General features: G+C 48.3%; 1 protein-coding gene across 2 annotated transcripts in view; it reads left to right on the top strand.

The window, feature by feature from the left end:
- LOC122414844 (uncharacterized) overlaps positions 1-18032 on the top strand; it is a 63188-nt gene that overhangs the window by 31963 nt on the left and 13193 nt on the right. For both annotated transcript variants that reach the window (XM_043426446.1, XM_043426445.1), the window contains exon 2: positions 13918-14158. In XM_043426446.1, coding sequence (XP_043282381.1) covers positions 13918-14158 — 241 coding nt within the window. The remainder of the gene's footprint in view (positions 1-13917; positions 14159-18032) is intronic.

Raw genomic sequence — 18032 nt, 5'->3', positions numbered from 1 at the left:
TTCCGGCATCCTAAACGACGAGGTCTCTAATCGCGCGCAAAAGCGAGCGGCTTCCTCGTACCTTTTCCTGGGCCCCTCCGCTGCTGTTCTATTTCTGCGGGAATTTTCTTCGGGGCCCGTGCATTAAATATTTGTCAACTTCTCCGTTCGAGCAGATCCGACGGAGGTGATTTTCCCCTCTTTTCTCGGTTCCCAGTCGCGGTTGAACGTGGCTCCGAAGCGGGGGGTTCGTCGGAGAACTGAGCGCGAGGAGGAAATTCCCGATTTCGAAGCGAAGTGATTTTTGCGGGTGGCTGCGTAGCGAGCCGGTCAATCAATATTAATGGCTCCGCTTCTCGTGTATCGTTTAAGCCGATTTGAGGTACGCGAGCGGACCGGAAGTGATCGGATCCTCCTTACGGAGAGCCCGAAATCGTTTCTTCTTCAGGTACGCTCGATTAGATCCGTAATTTAGGTCCATGCCGCGGATACAAGACATAAAACGTAATGTGGCTCGTGTGTATGTGTATAGAAACGTGAGGATGCTTTAGTTTCTGGTCCGGGTAGCCAGCCGACAACGAACCGCAGCATCATCCGGTCTTCTCTGGCCAGAACACGTTCCATTGTGGCACGCATCGAGCTCCCTTCCTTTCTTCCTCTCTCATCTCCTTCTCCTTTATCTTTCATTTCATCTCTTCTTCCCTCTTACATTATTATTGTTATTATCCTCGTTATTATTGTTTTTCCCCCTTAAGTGCTCCTCCGGAGATGAGCCTTCGTGCCTTCCTTTCCTCCGAATCCTGCTTCTTCGACCATTAAAGTTTAGCTCGCGTTTGGATCACTGCCATGCTCTTGAGGATCAAAGTATTTCGGTTGGCCCAGAGCCCCGCGCGTAGTCACTGCGGCTAATTCGTTTTTTATTCCATCGAGACCGTCCCGAATAGTCGGTGGAAAAATTTCTGTCACAATGGACTTGGCTATTCGACGTTCGTTCGAAATCTTGGACGATTGCTCGGGAAAATACTCAATAAAAGTCGGTGCTCGCGATGCGCCTGCTCAATTGGACGTCCATCCGTCGACGTTTCTCATTCAATTCGTTCGTTTCCTCCGATTTTTCTTTATTGCCCGCCATCTCGAAAAAAACGCTTGCCGCATCGAAAGGAATTCGAAAATGTTTCAAAATGAGAAGACGACAAAAGCAAAGTGGCAGCTCCCCTCGTCTATGCCTCTTTCGTACCGCCGCGTTTATTATACGCGTTCGTTACCGTGTTCTTAGGTTGACCGACTTCCGGCCGCTTCCTTCCGTCCGTAAATTCCTATTGCCCGCAGACTCGGTTTCTTCGCAGTATTTCCAGTTTTTAGCTCCCGTATTCCCGCCCCCGAAACGCGCTTCTGAAACTTTTTATTCTGCTCGCGCGCTCGTTGAAATTGCTGCGTTCTTTGGCTCTCCCAGGGAACATTGTTTATTAGTTATTTCTGCGTTTTTTGCGGCCCGAAATTGTGCGTCTTTCTCTCCTCTTTTTTCGTGTATCCTGTCTACCGTGGGTAGATGAAAAATTCCTGTGGCATGCTCGATTCACACGAGTCGCGAATGAGAAGCACCGAAAAAACGAGGCGCGCGCCTCCACCACAAGTTCGTTCGTTCGCAACACGCTGTTGCATAAAGGCGGGGCGCGCAGCGCACACGAGAGAACGCCCGACGATATTGAACGGGGGGTTTGATTTGTGGGAAAGTTTTGAGCACCTTCGAGCGCGCACCGGAAGCGGGGACAATCGTCGCATGGAAATCGTGAGACTAAATCCGGCGTCATTGAACTCGTTGATTTGTCTTACGACTTTTGGTCCACAAGTCTGAGAAATCGAACGTCAAACTCTCGGTCTCCGCGCGGACGGGTAAGACGATCGGCCAATTATAGATTTCGCCTCGTACCTTAACGAACCGATAGACTCGACCGTTTGCGAAACGAAGCCGGTGAAAGGTCCCCTTAATTGTTGCCCAGCTAATAAGCATCGCGGCCTAACGACCGCGCCGACGCACATCGTGAGCGAATCTTTCGAAAAAGGTCCGCAGCGGTCGCTGCCCAGGCCCAAATCCATGGGAGGTTTTCGAGAAATTTGTCGAGGACGCGAGACGAAATTAAAAGGCAAACGAGGCCACGGCTCGTCGGAGGGCACAGCGAATCTCCGCTCAGCCTAAAGCCGACTCGGTATCCCTCCTCATTAACGAAGATGAGGCGACGAGAGAAGGCTCGTGCAACCTTGCAGCCTCCGCCTTCGCGTGCACATCGCCGCATGCGCGTATTTCGAGCCAGAGTTCGCGGAGAGCTCTCCAGCTCGAGGACCATATGGCGCTCGACGGTCCAGTGCGCCTCGCGGAGTACCGGGAGACCCGAATTACTAAAAGAAAGTGAGAACCGCGCGGAGAACCTGAGAAGGAAGCGGTTCTTCGGGGCCACGAACCACCCAACGATCGAGGTCACTTTTTGCAAACTCACCACCCTTCGGACGAGCGGAGCGGCTCGTGATCGTAAGCCGGGGAAACGAAAAGGCCCAGCACGCTCGTTATGGCATTACGGCTAATGCCACATGATTATGAGTTTCTCGATATTCTCGTTTATTAATACCATCAATTCTGGGTGCCGTGCGAGTGTGTAGCAACAGCGGAATTGATAGATCACCGCTTTTAGTCTGACCGATCTTTTAAAGTATTCTCTTCATCCTCCGGAATAAATCGAGTGAATTCTCTATCGAGTGCAGCAGTCGTTTTAAAACTCGACGATTGTGGTTTAGAAAAAGAAGCTTGGAGCGACGACGGCGATTCAATCGCACCGAATCTCGGCCCCGTTCATATATTCGAACCCTCGGAGTCCTCTTCGCCCCGATAAAACAAGACAGGCGTCAATTAAAAAACGCTCAAGACTCCGGGGGCTCTGTTTTTTATAATTTTCCGGTGCACAAACTGTAAGAAAGCCTCGCGAAGCACGCCGCGCAACAATTTTTCACAAATCATAAGCACGCAGCGCGCGCACACCTTCAATTATGCACAATTACGTCTAGCAGTAAAGAACAACAACGCGCAGCTCCCAGCGCATTTTCTTCGTCGTAGGTCCTGCTCCTGCTCGACTCGATTTTTTAACGGTGCGTCAGGTTTATTGTGCACCGCGGAGAGGCGGAAAGCGAGCGAGCTCCTTCTCGTATGCGGAGCAGGGGCCGTCGAACTCTCGCACGCGGTTTGTGTAACGCCACGCACGCCTCGCTAAAAGAGAGCTCACACACGGACAACCTCCGATCCCCGACGAAACAGAAGCAGCCACGAGAGCTAATCGCCCTCGCCAATTATCATTATTCGCGGAAGCTTTTATTTTCATATTTGCACGAATACGCCCGTTTCCTTTCTCAAATATTCATGCTTCACTTGCACCAGCCCCCCGGGCCCCGGGAAACCACATTTTCTCTCGAGCAAACTCGAGTTTTTCGCAACGTTGCGAAATCACGAGAAAATTCATAATCCTCGGATTCATTTCGTCGACAAATTTCAACAGGATTTTGACTTTTACTCAACTCTCAATTTCCACGTCGTTTCCCTCCGCTCCTCTGCCTAATTGGACTTCTCATTTCAATACTCGCCCCACGCGAGTATCCTGTTTCCTGTTAATTTCACAAAAATATGTATCGCACCCAATCAAATTCGAAGACACTCTCTTCTCTACTGCGGCAAATAAAACACGGCGGCCTCGAATCCTCCTCCTCGGTGCTTCTTGAGAAAGCGTGACCGCGCGCTCACGTTTCACAATGTTACTCTAACTGCATATACGCATAGCTAAACAACGGATACATCTAATGTTCATCGCCCATATTTTTTTACTGCTTTCGTAATTAACGTAACGGGCATTGCTTATCGCTCAACAGGAGTTCTTCTCCTCGTCTGAGCGATGCTTTCATTCACGAACGATTTTGGGAGGGTGGATCACGAACTCAAAATAATCAGAATTTGATCAAATTTGGTGATAACATTCTTTGGCATCAAGTATACAGATACAATTTTTTTCAAATTTTTTTACCACGTGGCTATCGAATAATTGAGCGTTAAATCGAACTTCTTATGCACGAGATGTATAACTGTATAAAACTCTATGCTTTTGTACACGTGAACTTTAGTGTTGTATTGCTCCAGAGCTATGTGGTAGAAAAATCTAAAAAAATGTCTATCGTCTTATATATTTTTAATGAATACATTTACCAAATTTTATTAAATTTTTTTATCAGTTTGAAATTATTTATATTTTTAACATGGCTTAGCATGGCAACATCGTCGCGATCCAGACTCTTTAATTGAAGTGGAATTTTCACTGAGATGGAAAAAACCGTTTGACTATCGAGGCCAAAGGGTCCTCGGACAAAATATCCTGAGACACAATATATCCTCTACAGTTTTGCTTAACGATTATTTGTTTTTCATTGTTTTTATTTATTTATGCCAGACAGGCAGGCGAATGCACGCACGTCCAAACAAACACCCTCAAACAAACAAAACTACGCACACACATTGAAACATATGGTTCCAAAATAGTTTCGTCGATTACGATACTAATAATGATTTCCTTGATTAACAGAGATAAAAATATCCAAGACATTCGGTATCACAAGCGTGGGGTATTTTCAAATCGAGAATCATTTTCCTCGGGATTTTTTGACACGGGATATTTCGCCTCAAGATCTTTACTCTTAATATACGCAATTTATTTGATTTTCAAGTATTTTCAGATGAAAGAACCAGCACAGATAGTCTTCATCAACCAAGATAAATGACTATTCGAGACTTTTCGTGACTTTAACCCTAAAGAATATAGTGAAAAGTCTGAATTTTTGTCCGGGAAGATCCAAGTACTGTTTATTCCCGTGAGAAGCGCGTCGTCGATTATCGATCGATTGGCCAACGAACGTTCTTTGCTTGCAGAAAGCTGAATGCGGTGCTCCATGAATCGAATACCGCATACTCGGCCGAGCACGCGTGCACGTGCGTTTACGTTTCTTGCGATTTCTTATGAAATGTATAATCGTGAGATCTCATGCAAAGATAGAGTGAAACGGAGAGAGAGAGAGAGAGAGAGAGAGAGAGAGAGAATGAGCACCGCGGGAAGTCGCGTTGTTTTCCAGCATAAAATCGCGATGAAGGATGCTCACGCGTGCCTAGCCGGGTCTATACGCTTTGAAGAATGGGAGAGAACCGGGCGAGCTCCCCGTCGAGCGAATGCGATTTCAAGAGGCGACTAAAAGGCTGAAAAACCGGGAGCTCCTGTCGGCTCGGCGCGGCGGGATTGAGCGCTATCGCTCGAGTTTCCGGCGAGAAAAACTCACCAGTTTCGCCTGGTTTTAACGCGCGCGCGAGCCGCACCACGCGGAGGAATATTATCGCGAGTAAGTTGGGGATAAAAAAGCTGGCAGCGTGACTTTGATAGCGTTGGATTAAACGGAAATAAACTCGCGGCAAAGTATCGAGGAGAAATGAGAATGACTGGATTCATTAGCGCGAGATGAATGCGGGATGGAAAATCGAAGGAGCAAAAAGAGTGAGTAATTAAACGTCCGGATGAGATTGCAGCTCGAGACAAGGTACGAGGCCTAATGGCGGACTTCCGGCGCTGGAAATTCTCTCGGGTAATCTACAGCGCAACTGCACAGGTACCCGGCGAGAGTCCGGGAGGGTGTGCGGAAAGATTTTCATAGCGCAGCGACGCGGGGCAACGAAAATAAAAGGAATTTCTTTGGGGTCGACGCGCCTCCGGAACTAAAGGGCGTATCTTTCGTCGGCGAGGTGCACAAAAGCCCCTCGACAAATATCATTCGTCACTTCTCTTTTCACGACTGCGTACACACACTTATCGCCATTGCTCAGACCTCAACCTCGGTCCATCAAAACTTTAAATCATCGCCTTATCGGCGTGAGAATGTTTGCCGTTCTCGCCGCGTGGAATTCTCATTGTCTAACCGGAAATTCGTAGTTTTTCAACTTTTCTACTCTCTTATCGCTCCCGATGTTTCGTTAACCTCCGCCGCGCCGCGTGTAAAACTCCTTTTTATTCTCTCATTTTTTTCCGGAATCGGAAAAATTCTCGAAACGCCGCGCTCGGCTCGAATTTTTCTGCAAAGCGACTGATCAGCATCGCGAACTCTCGATCGAAACCTTCCAAAAGAGTAAAAGCGAGCAGGATCCTCTGGATCCTCTCATTATCGCGTGCAAGCTCCTCCACCACGCCAAGAATCTGAGCTCCGTCGAGCCCATACGTCGGATCAGCACGCGAAGATCGAGGGCGACCCGTGCTCGTCGCGACTAGCTCGATTAATATCGCTGCAGGAGCGTAAACGGCGTGACTTATGATCACTGCAAGAGTAATCGAGCATCGAAACTTTCAATAAACAATCCTCGAGTCTGAATAGCCTGAGAAACGTAGAAAAAGGATTGAACAAGGCAGAACAAAAACCATCCTTTTGACGTCTCTACTCGAAAAAAACTCTGCCTCAAAATCTTCACTCCGAAATTCATAACATCTCTACATCTACTCGTGTATAATCCACAATCTTCAATATCACACCGGACTGGATACGTTAAGAGTATCGATCAGTCGATTAACCTCACTTGGAATTTTCGAGATCGAAATTCTTCAGCAGGGTTTTACCTGCGCAGGACGGTGGCAAAAATCGGCTGGCAGCGCATTTTTTTAATCGGGCAAACTGCGTCGAAGAATGTCTATTTCGATGTACCGAGTGATCCGTCCCCTTAAGGATAACGAACTGTTGTTGAATACGTTTACTGAGAGTAGAATATTGTTGATTGGCTGCAACGTAACTCGACAATTATTATTAATGTCGCGTTATGTTTGATAATAATAATAATTATTATTAATGACGATTTATTTATTATTTATGAATTCATTTACAATTTATTTATTATTTATTATTAATGACAAAAGAGGAGACACGTTGCATTGTATTGATTTAGCAGATTTGAGAATAGGGCGGTTTGGAGCAGCGTTGTTCTTGAGTAGAGCTGCAGAAAGGACGGTTGTTACTCCGCCGATTCCGCTGGCAAGATTTCCAGATGATGAGCCCAACAAAAAAACTGAAATTGCCTGCAAATTTGCCAATTTTCATGCCCCCCCCGACGTCGGTAACTCCCACAATTTTCTCACAACTTTTCTCCATTATTTATTATTACGTTATCGCAACGTCGTATATTACATGAAGTGTTGTAGAGAGAGAAAGCCTGTCGGAAATGGGTATGAAAATAAGGCAGAGAAACACGGAAACGTAGACTCGTCGTTGCCTCTCTTGGAGATTGTGTCCCGCGCGATGTTGGTGACCGTAAAAACTCGTCTTTCTTTCGGTGGTCGCGCGAGCGTGAAGGAGGCGAGCTATCTCATTGTTGTAGCGGAGAGTAGCCGGCTGGAGTACGCCTGTAAACGTATGTCTGCATGTTACAGTATAATGTTGAAGCGTGTACACGCGATAGGATTCTACAGGGTGATGGAAAAATCGGGTCTGAAATGTGGAAAATCGAGTGGGAAGAAGGGATCGGGACGCGAAAGTTTCAGTCAATTTTTCGCCCTTTTCTTGTGGGTTGCGAAAAGATTTACGGCCGCTCCGATTCTCTGCGAAGGCCTCGAACACCGAGTGTGCAAAAGGGCTCTGGAAATTTTTTTTCAACCAAGATTGACGAGCCGCGTCGATCCGAGGCAGCCGAAGCACGGTCCCGGTGCTCGCGAGAGAGAAAAATCGACAGGAACTTATTCTCGTCAACGAGCCTTCGATTATTTATTTATTACAGTGCCCCGCTGATTCAGAGACCGAAGTTTTGTGGCACTCGCGATACACGGATCCATCGGCGTGTCTCTGCGCCGTGAAGTTCACGAAGCGAGACGACGAGTACGGTGCTCATCTTCCTGGTGGCCTCCCACCAGCTCCTTTTCGGATCCGTTTTTGCCTCGATTGGCCGGCTCTCATGTTCTTCGTGTTCCGTGTGCTCCTCGGAGTCCATAATCCTGACATAGTACATTAAGAATAGAAAGGAGGAGGGCGCAGGGCGAGGAGCGAACGTCGAGTTTGAGCCTGCGAAGCAACGGGAACGCGCGGCCGCTCGCCGGACTCGGTATACCTCGTACCGGAGCGAGTATACGGGCTCGCACGCACGTGTGTAAGTGCACACCGCTTTTATGCACTTTGCAATCGGATCCGACAGTGAGAAGAGGGTGGTAAAGCAATCTCGGCTTTCCCAGAGCAGCAAGCCCGGCGATAGAGATCCCGCGCGCCTCCTCTTTCTCCCAGCGCGATCCCCGCACAAGCCTGTGTGCGAGCGCGCGGTCTCGCCTTTCCATAAGTACAATAACCATCCTCGGATTAGACTTTTACGAGGAGGAACAAGTCGCCGAAGAGCATTTCACCTCGGACGGGGAGAAAAAAGAAGAAACCCGGAATATGCCGCGATTTCTCCTGTGTTTATGAAGCAAAGGGGGCGCCCAGGGATTCACCGAAGAAATAGCCTGCCTCGAATCACTCTCGACGGCTCAATAATCTGCACGGAACTCCTCGCGCGAGAGTCACGCGTTCCAGAGCCCGTTAACACCTTCCAAAGAGTCTAAAAGCCAGGGAATTTCGTCCCGAGAAGAAACGCTTAGCCTACGAACTTCTGCCTCCGCATCGCCGCTGCTCCACGCTCCTCTCCACCGGAGCGAGGAACGTTGGACTTCTATCTCCCGCTAAGTCTAAGGTTTAATCTGCTCGCTGTAAGGAGTGGTCACAGGTAATGTATATCCTCTCGCGCAACGATCCACGCAGAGAGCCGGATAGAGCCGAGATCAAGAGGGAACGGGTGTAGATACACACGGATATGTGCTGCACACGTTTATATAGACGAAATAAAACGACGAGAGAGAAAGGACTGCCGGGGAGAATACGCTCGGGATAGGCCACAAAGTGAGACAGATTTATGTGTATGTACGTAATAGCTGGACTTATGCCCGGGACAGAGAAAAGTCTCGAGAGCGCGTGCTTCGTCTATCGCTCTTCGAAGCCTCTCCTTCCCTCTCTCTTTCTCTTTTTCTCTTTCTCTCAGCGCCTCCGCTCCTCGGAGTGCATTATGTGGAGGCTAAACCCTCTCAGGTTCCTGAGAACCAAACCTCACAGGAGAGCCACGAGCGTGCAGAAGGTTCCGTATAACGCGCGCTCGTACACTCGCATGCCACACCTTTCGCACGGCCTCGCGCGCGCGCGCGCGGGCGACTTTTCGTCCGTGCTAGATTCCGGATGGTCTACGCGGTTTTTGCTTCCTCGCGGGGACTTTATTTTTCGCGGGTTGCTTCTCTCGTTGTTTTTGGGGGCGGGTCGAGTTTCGCGGAGTCCGCGGGGTCGAAAAGCTGCGTCGGATTCGCGCGGTTGGGTTCTCGCGTGCTGCTTTTCACCGCGGAATCTCTTGACGTTTCTTTCTCCAATTTTCGTTTATTTCGCCAATTTTTATTGGCCTCGCTTCCGCTCGGGGATTCTACGAGGAGGGTCTTTCGGTGGGAGCAATTCATGCGAATCGGAGGAAAAAGCTGTCGGAGGATTTTTTACGAGGAGGGAGCCGCGCGGATTTAAAATTCACTCGCGGCCGAGGCTGATTCAATATCTGGCAGCTCTTTCCGGCATCGTAATGATATACAGGATTCCACACATGCGTGCGGGACTCGCTCATGATGGAGCATTCACCGGGGCCGGGAGGGGCAGAGGATGCAAACGCGAATGCGCGAGCTCGCGGTGAGCGAGCACGGAGCGATTCGCAGTGAATCTCCCGCCGGATTGAAACAAGAAATGAGAATGAGAATCGAAAGATCTCTCGCATCCTCGCTCGCCGCGTACGAAAAACTTGACTCAACTTCCGGTGATGCTCTCTCAAACTCCTCGTTTCCCCTCGGCGGCGCGGCTGCGGTAAATTCTATCATACACAACGCCCTACCGCCAAGAGACCAGCCGCCCCGCCGCCGCTACAAAACCGCGAGTTATTTTTCTCTCCTTCTCGCTCTCGCTCAGGCGCTCCCCGCGTGAGCTCCCGAGATCCTCAATGAAATTGCTTTCGACGTCGAGTCGTGTTCAAGAGCCTCATCTTCTCGTTTCTCGTGGCGCTTTTTACGAGAGTCAATGCGCTATGAGCCTTCTGTGCTGCCGCGCGCGCGAGCAGCACAGCCTCCGACAACCCGAGCGAAATCTTCGCCGTGCGTTAATCGTTTTAGCTTCTCCCTGATGCTCTCATACTCGTTTTGCTCTCTTCCTCTCGCCTCTCTCTCTCTCCCATCGTCTTTTCCTTTGCCATTTCTTTTTGCACTCTCCTTTTCACTCAAAGATTACATCCCGTCTGAAAATATATATCGCTCACTTTTTCGAGCGCACCGCAGCGAGACAAGAGCCAAGTCTGATACGGAAATGGGTCAAATTTTTCAGCTGTTTTCAGCCTGGGATTGGTCGCTGCGTGGTTTGTTGCGCGCCGCTACGAACGGTTGAGTTATTGAAGAAAACTTGGAAGATCGAATCCCAAGATTTTCCGAATCATTCGAATTTTCAATGAGTTTCTTCCGATTCATTTTCCCCTCGATCCAACGCGCGCCTCGTGTTTTTACTCTCCATTGTTCCGAGCCTGTACACACACGACGCTTTGCGCGGGCACTTCGCTCCACATTCCTCTCTGCTCGTGCCACACACACTTCTATTTTTCCTGACGCTCGTCTCTGTATAAGAGAGTGGAAAATCCTGTTTGACTCCCGATTTCCACGTAAACGCACTCGCCATTATTTCCGGTCTCGCCTCACATCGGGTTCTCGCGGTGACTTTTAAAAAGTCATCTGCTCACGGTCGCCGCTCGCTATTGTCGTGACGACTTCGAGCGTTAAAAACGCCCGTGGAATTAGCGGAAAGAATCTTCCGCTGCTAAAAAATTATGTTTGTGAGAAAATGAGACGAAAATTGTTCCAAATTGGTGTATGGAGCACAGTCATTTGAGGGGGGAGCAATCGTATGAACGTTTCCGAGTTCCCAGCCAATTATTATCTATCCACCCACTGGTGAGTCGAAAAAAATGATGGCAGATGGTAAAAAAGTCAATTAAGGTCCGACTGCGGCTGCGGTCTTGCCGAAAACAATGTTCGTCGTCGCGTACGCGTTAAATGTAGGAAAGATTTTACGTTGCTCGAGTCGAGTGCGACATTGAAAATCGGCGTTCTCACGCTGCTCGTGAATGAGCGGCCCGAAAAAATTCATACGAAAAGAGCAACAATAAAGAAAGCCTCGAAACGGATCGTTTCGCGAGTTTCGACGTCGCCGGTGAACCGAGAGGTGCTCGCGCTACAAAAGCTGCGGGAGGCGAGAGGGCAAACGGGAGAGCAAAATATCTGAAAGATGAGGGGAAAAAACGTTCCGAGGGAAAAAAGCTTAACGGCAGAGCTGAACGACTATGGCGACCCGGCGACGAGGACGATCGCGATCCCGGAGCATGAGAAACGAGAGCGCTAAGATGAAGGAGCAAAAAAACATCTCGCCGCGTCATTATCACGTTCCGCCCAAACGATCACTCGAAATGTGTTCCACCGCTCCGAGAGACGAGGGGCGGCCTCGACTATCCCTGCTTACTCGCGATGTACCTGCAAATCTACCGGCCATTTACCCCTCCCCAGACTTCATCATATTCCGATGAACATCGTAAAATAATAACCGCTCATTTATTTATAAATACCAGCCTTCGGTTTCGCTCCGCTTTCATCACTCGAAGCGTATTCGACAAACAAATAATTCTCAAGCGAATTCAAACGGGAATGAAAAAAGTCGGAGGAAACTCGTTCCTCCAGCGAAAGTCTGTCGATTTTTAACCCCAAATTCCTGCGAATTGACATCTCGATCGATCGGATTTGGAAGCGTTTCGAAAGAGCCCATTTTCCGTAACGAATTTCCCGGAGAATCGTGAGGCACGGTTGAACATTCCACTCCCGCGATCTTCACTATTGTAGTTTACAAAATAGAATATATCGTTCGTGAAAAATGGTATTTATAGCGCGTGTACATCGACCGTAAGCGTTTGGAAGATCGATGTCTTCCGTTTCCGTTATGCTGACGCATGCTCCCGTTTTTTTTCCACGAAATATTGCGAAAGGAAGGCTCCCATTGGAAAAAAAAACAAAGTTAAAACAATAAAAAAACAAATGAAAAGAGAAAAAGCTTGAGAAGGAAAAAACGCAAAGGATCGAATCATCATTATCGTCAGCAAAAATCCGGGAGCTCGCTCGACTGCTGGCACGGTGGTCCCAACGGATTTGCTCTCGTAAGAGGCGAGGGGAAGGCACCACGATGTGTTATCCACCTGTCCGACGTGCACACACCGAGAGAGAGAGAGAGAGAGCCGAAGCACGTGAGAGAGGCGAGCGCGGGGCGAGAGAGAAAGAGAGGCAGAAACGAGAGCTCTCACCGGCGAGACCGTTTAATCGCAACGCTAATGACCTTCCACGGTGCGTTGACTGAATGCAAGCCAACACATAGCCAGGAAACTGGAGAACTTGAGAATCCCGTAGAATTTACATTTATATAAGTCACGTATATACAAAGCGAGTACAAACGCTCGCGATCGCGTTGCAAGATAAATCATAAGCGAAATGACAAAACGCGAATTTGATTACTCCTCGTAACTGAGCGATCAAGTGGGTTTGCATTTCTGCTAATCCACACTTCTCCTTTCGAATTGTTCTTCGTAATGCGATGACAAGACTTTGGTTAACGAAACTTGGAGACTGCCAATTCTAAATTCCATAAGTTCGGGGCTTTTTTACTGTTTTTGAGCGAAGCTGAGAAGAGGAATTTCCTCATTCTGGGAAATGCTTCAGGCTCGAACGTCGATAAAATCTTTTTCAATATTCCACTGTTCGAAGTTATCGCACGAGATTATTGCAGAGACATTCGACCACGATTGAACGAATCGGTCCCCCCGATTGCCCGGGTTTAAAAAATTACCGTATCCACAACTTTTTTGAAGCGCCCTTTCGCGCCTGTTCGCCGCGTTCACGAGGAGTCGGATAAGTGACGTGACGAGAATCAAAGAGGACCGAAAAACGCGATAGTTTATCGATGCAAACATCCGGTGAGGGGCCGCGGAAAGAGAGACGACGAGCGACGGAGAAACGAGAGCAAAGTCGAACGGAGGGAAAAGGGGAAGAGGAGGTCAACGTTGCGGAACCCGTGGCGCTTAATGGGCCTGGGCCCTCATTCCTCCTCGTTTCGCGTTCCCAAACTCTAAGAGCTGCCGGGAGAGAGACGAAGCTTACAGGCGCAAATTAATCGTTACGTTGTACGCACGCGGGGAGCTCAAAGTGCAGTGTACAAAGACGAAGAGACGCGGGTGAATTCGCACGACCTTGCTCACGAGGAAGTGGCCCCCTGAATATGAATTCTCGTAGGGGATTCCACACCCGCGACTGCTTAATTAATTAATCAATTAACTCGGCAATTGGCACGCAAGAAATTCGTGGCGCTTCGTCGTTTGACTTTTATAAAATCCGGAGCAGAAAAGTGCGGCCCAGCAGCCGCACTTCGAAACGCGATTTCTTCGATGCGTGCATATGCGGGCATGCGAGAAAGCTCATTACCCGCGCGGAGAGCACCTCAATAAATGATTTAATGAAGCGCACCAGCCGCTGATTATTCCCTTTGTGCACGCGCATAAAAACTTTTGGCTTAACGACCTTCGAGTATCTTTGATGCTCGCTCGGTGCGATTCATTAAAACGCGATTTTCAACGGAATCCTTCATTTTATTCGCTTTCGCGATTTTTCATGACGAACGATCGATCCGAGCCCGAAAACAATGAAATTTCTCATGCTCTCGTCGCCCTGAAACTGTGCTCATTTTCTCCCTCTTCTTTCTCCTCCACAGACGTCTCAGCCGACTCCGCAGATTCGCTTCCTGCCTACGACCCACAGTTCATGGACCGATGTTACTTCCCGGCCGAATTCCAGGGCGAGTTTCTCATGCAGGTGAGCGGAAGAGGCGCCCGGGGATCCACCAATACCGGCGAACCGATCCAGTACTCCTCTGTCAACATCACTTACGACTCCATACCGGTCTGGGGATACTGCCACAAACGCGTCGGCGACAATGTTCTCCTCGTCGACAAGTAAGTTTCATCAAAATTGAAAAGAAACTTGAGTTTCGCAATCCCGAAATCGTTCGATACGTTCGATTCGCTTTTGGATCGACGATTCTCGTTATTCGTGTGGAAAACTTGAAAAAAAATCGTGACCGAGAAGCATTTTGGACGAAAAGGAGCATCGAATCGCGACGAAATTTAGTCTCCGGGCCCCCGAGACCCGTTCCGACAGTTGTTTCTCCATCTTCACCCATTTTCATGTTGCCTAGGCTCGTCGGATCATCGATCGAGCACCGAAAGCCCCGAGATTGTTGAAAGCCACAAATAATCGGTGTGTGCAATCGCGATTAAATCGATCGTTTATCGATCCAGGATCAATAATGCGCGTGCGCCCACGTTCGTGCCGCGTCGGAACGAACGGCGCGTCGAGCCTCCGGATTTATAAATGTTTTTCCCCGCGTCGCACTCTGCTTTACTCGTACGCGCATTAACTCTCATTACTGTTCTCTCTCGCGGGAGGCGCGACGACGTCCGGCGTCTGAGACACGTCTACGCCGGGAATAGATCTCTGTCCCCGACGCGTCCCGAGACAAACCTTCATACGCTCTCGGTACATTGCGTGCTGACAAATAAGAATTTTTTAAATGAAACTGCACATTAAACGGGCGCTGACGTGCCGCCTCGAAACTCGGAGGATTCGAGCTCGAATCTTTACACGGTTTTCCTCTTTTTTCTTTGCGTTTTTGATCTGCTTTCGCGAGACAAATTTCGGAAGAGACTTTCCCCCATTTTTCCTGTCTCGTTTGGTCGGAAAAATTCACTTTTTGACGTTTGATCATAGTCGTCGTTCGTTGAACAAACTTTTCACGAGTTTTTACTATTTTTACAAATTAATTTGTTAAAAAGGTTTCTTCATTTCGATCGATTCGAACGACAGTATTGCTGGCTCATTCACTTTTTCTGTGTAGAAACAAGAAAAAATCGTGCTTCGATCGTTTCCACGTTGCTGGGAATCGGAACAACGATTCTTCACAGATTGAAGGAAAAACGAGAAATCGTTGCGACCAAAAACGATTGTAAATCCGAGTGGAGCTATAAATAATTGCGTCAAGTAACAGACGTTCGATCAATTGCGACACTGACAATTACAAACGAGCCGTTTCGTCGAAATCTTTTATTTACACGTTTTTATAACCGCGATGCGATACTTTTTATGGTCACAATAACGGATCATGACACGCTCGTAACCGGTCTGCCATGTTTAGTTAAGTTATTTTGTGCCGTTTACGCGAGGACTTTGGTACACTGAGACTAACGCGGCGGGATCGAACGATCCTACAGAAACGCGCATTACTTTTTCATGGCGTGCAACCGCACTCGGTCCCGCAGAGTTATGGGAACTCTTTAAGGCGATTTTAATAGTATTCCATTAGGAAAACCTTTTCAGTCTTTCGCTTTCGATTAAAGAAACTTGGAACAATTATAATTCTATCGAATCCAGTCGACGTTTACGCGTCTCGAATCAAGTTCGAACATTTTCCAACTTTTGCGTCGGAAAAATTCGTTTTTATATTATAAAAAAGGAGAAAAAAATGGTTTTCATCGCATCGAAAAAGAGTCTCGTTTCGTCCGCGAGATTTTGTCAACTCTTTTCATTTTCGCAACTAAAAATCGAAGTCCTGAGCGCGGTACGATCGTAACTTCTCGCCACTCCGAGTTCCATTCCAAAGTCGGAATTCTCTGCGTCGTTCTCCAAGTCGAATTCATTGAAAAGTCAATTATTCGGAGCTTCGTATTTCTATACATAGAAGTGGACGAATGTTTGAGCGAAGCGGAGGAAAAGTCGTTAAAAAAGTGGCGAACGGCCAGCAGGTCGACATAGTTGCGGGGCGATGCGCGTGTCTCGAGCCCTGGCGAATCTGCTTCTCGAAGAGACACTTTCTCCCGATGTAACCACGCGAGTCTCCTCGTCGCGACTACATTACACAAGCCGAGATGGGAGCTTTTACGAGGAATTAGCGGGGGAGCGTGGGGCAGCTCGCGGCGTCTCTTTCTCTCTCGGGTGGCCGCGCGCGCGAGAGGCGCTTTCCTCTTGAAACTCCTTCAACACGGCCCGGCGAATTCCTGACTCGTGTCGTTAGCTGCGCGCGTGTATTCGTCGAATAAATTCTCCATTTTTGTTGCGCTCCCTCGGGGACTACATTGTAAGAATTCCCACGAGACTTTTCGTCGCGGTTCTCATCAACGCGAAACACTTTTTCGCGTTTTCTTGGCAAAGCCATTTTCTGGTTACAAAGTGTATCGTTACACATTCTCGTAAACGTCGAGCTCCGCGGTCACCGATCGCTGGAACGCTCCAACGCAAGTTTCCTCTCGTCCGCGCCTCCCCACAAAACCCAAACTTTCCGCATCGTCAATTTTTCTCATACTCCCGTATTCCTACCATCCAAAATACAATCATTTATTCAGCCTCCGAGTATCCATTCTTCGCTGTGTTATTTTCCCCTCATTCGCAGCACCCTCGCCATTACTCTTGCTCATTTCATCGTACGAGATAAATGCCCGGGATAAAGAGAAGAAAAAACTAACAGGGGAGTTGTCTCCAGGAGATTTAAGAGGCCCGGGCGACCCGGGGACAAGTGTGCGGAACATTTCGCTCGGATTTTTCGCTGGACCATAACGAGAAAAAAAAATCGAGCAAGATAGAGAGAGAGGAACGGTCTAACGTCCAGATGAGCGGGGACACACCTTTGAATTCTCGCGGTGACTCTGCGTCGCGGACCCGCTCCGTGGATTAGTCGACGAATTCATTTTTTCCTCTGGCTTCTTCTCTCTCTCTCTCTCGGAGACTTTTGTTAGAGAATTTGGTTGGGACACGAGTGCGAGAGGTGCACGAGGCGACTCGTTCTCTTCCTCCTTTTTATTTTCCTCCTTCATTTCTACATTCATCGGGAACGCGAAGCTCCGTCCTTTCCCTTGGGAATCGAGAGGCCGAGAACGAGCGAGCGGATCTCCCAGACCTTTGTACGCGCCTATTTATATACAAATAAATATATAATGAAAGCGCACCGGAAGAATGAGAGATTGAGAGAAAGAAGGATCGTCGCTATATAGAACACCGAGTGTGGGTGTCGTCCGAACAAGAATGCATAAATTGGCATCCACGCACGCCCCTGCGCGCGCGTGTGCGCCCGTCCTCGTGTACATTCTACACCCTCATTCATGTTAAATCGTTAACGAACCAGCGCCGATCCCTCGATACACGAGCATCTTCTAAGAATTTCTACGCACTAAATCGACCGATGTTACGATCATCGTCACCAATCAATGATGGTAATCGATTAATCTGCGAATCCGGCGACGTAGAAAACGCTCGCGCGTCGAGCAACGGGAGCTGGACTCGAGGCTCTTCGGAAATTAATCGAATACAGAAAAAATAACATTCGAGTTGTGATCAAAATCTTTGAGAGAAAGTCAGCTCTTCGTCGGCTTCGCTGAGAAAAAAAATTGGTGGCTCAACAGCAATTGACGTTACTGCCGAAGAGTTTTCTCGTTTAACTGCAATCCTTTGGGGGGAACGAATCTGCAGTTTGGTCTAAAACTATTTTATTCGTTTAATCATGTTTAACCTTGTAATGATCAAAATATTTCGTTGTTTCCATGACTTTGCGAATCGGAGGTGTTTGGGGCCTCGCTTTGGCAGACGAAATATCTTCGTTTTTTAATCACGAACTGAAAAATCGACTCGATCATCGAATTTTTCTGGCCAGGGATCCCAAAATAACTGCGCAAGCATCGAGAGATCCGAAGACTCCGGTAAATCGCGAGAAACTCGATTTTTTTGGAAAATCGCGACCCCGCCGATGAGTCCGACCCTGCCAATCTCGTTGCCATCGATCGA

Source organism: Venturia canescens, chromosome 8 (genome assembly GCF_019457755.1).
Source record: "Venturia canescens isolate UGA chromosome 8, ASM1945775v1, whole genome shotgun sequence".
Lineage (NCBI taxonomy): Eukaryota > Metazoa > Arthropoda > Insecta > Hymenoptera > Ichneumonidae > Venturia > Venturia canescens.
Note: the sequence above shows the minus strand (reverse complement) of the source record. Positions and strands in the feature narration are given on the sequence as shown.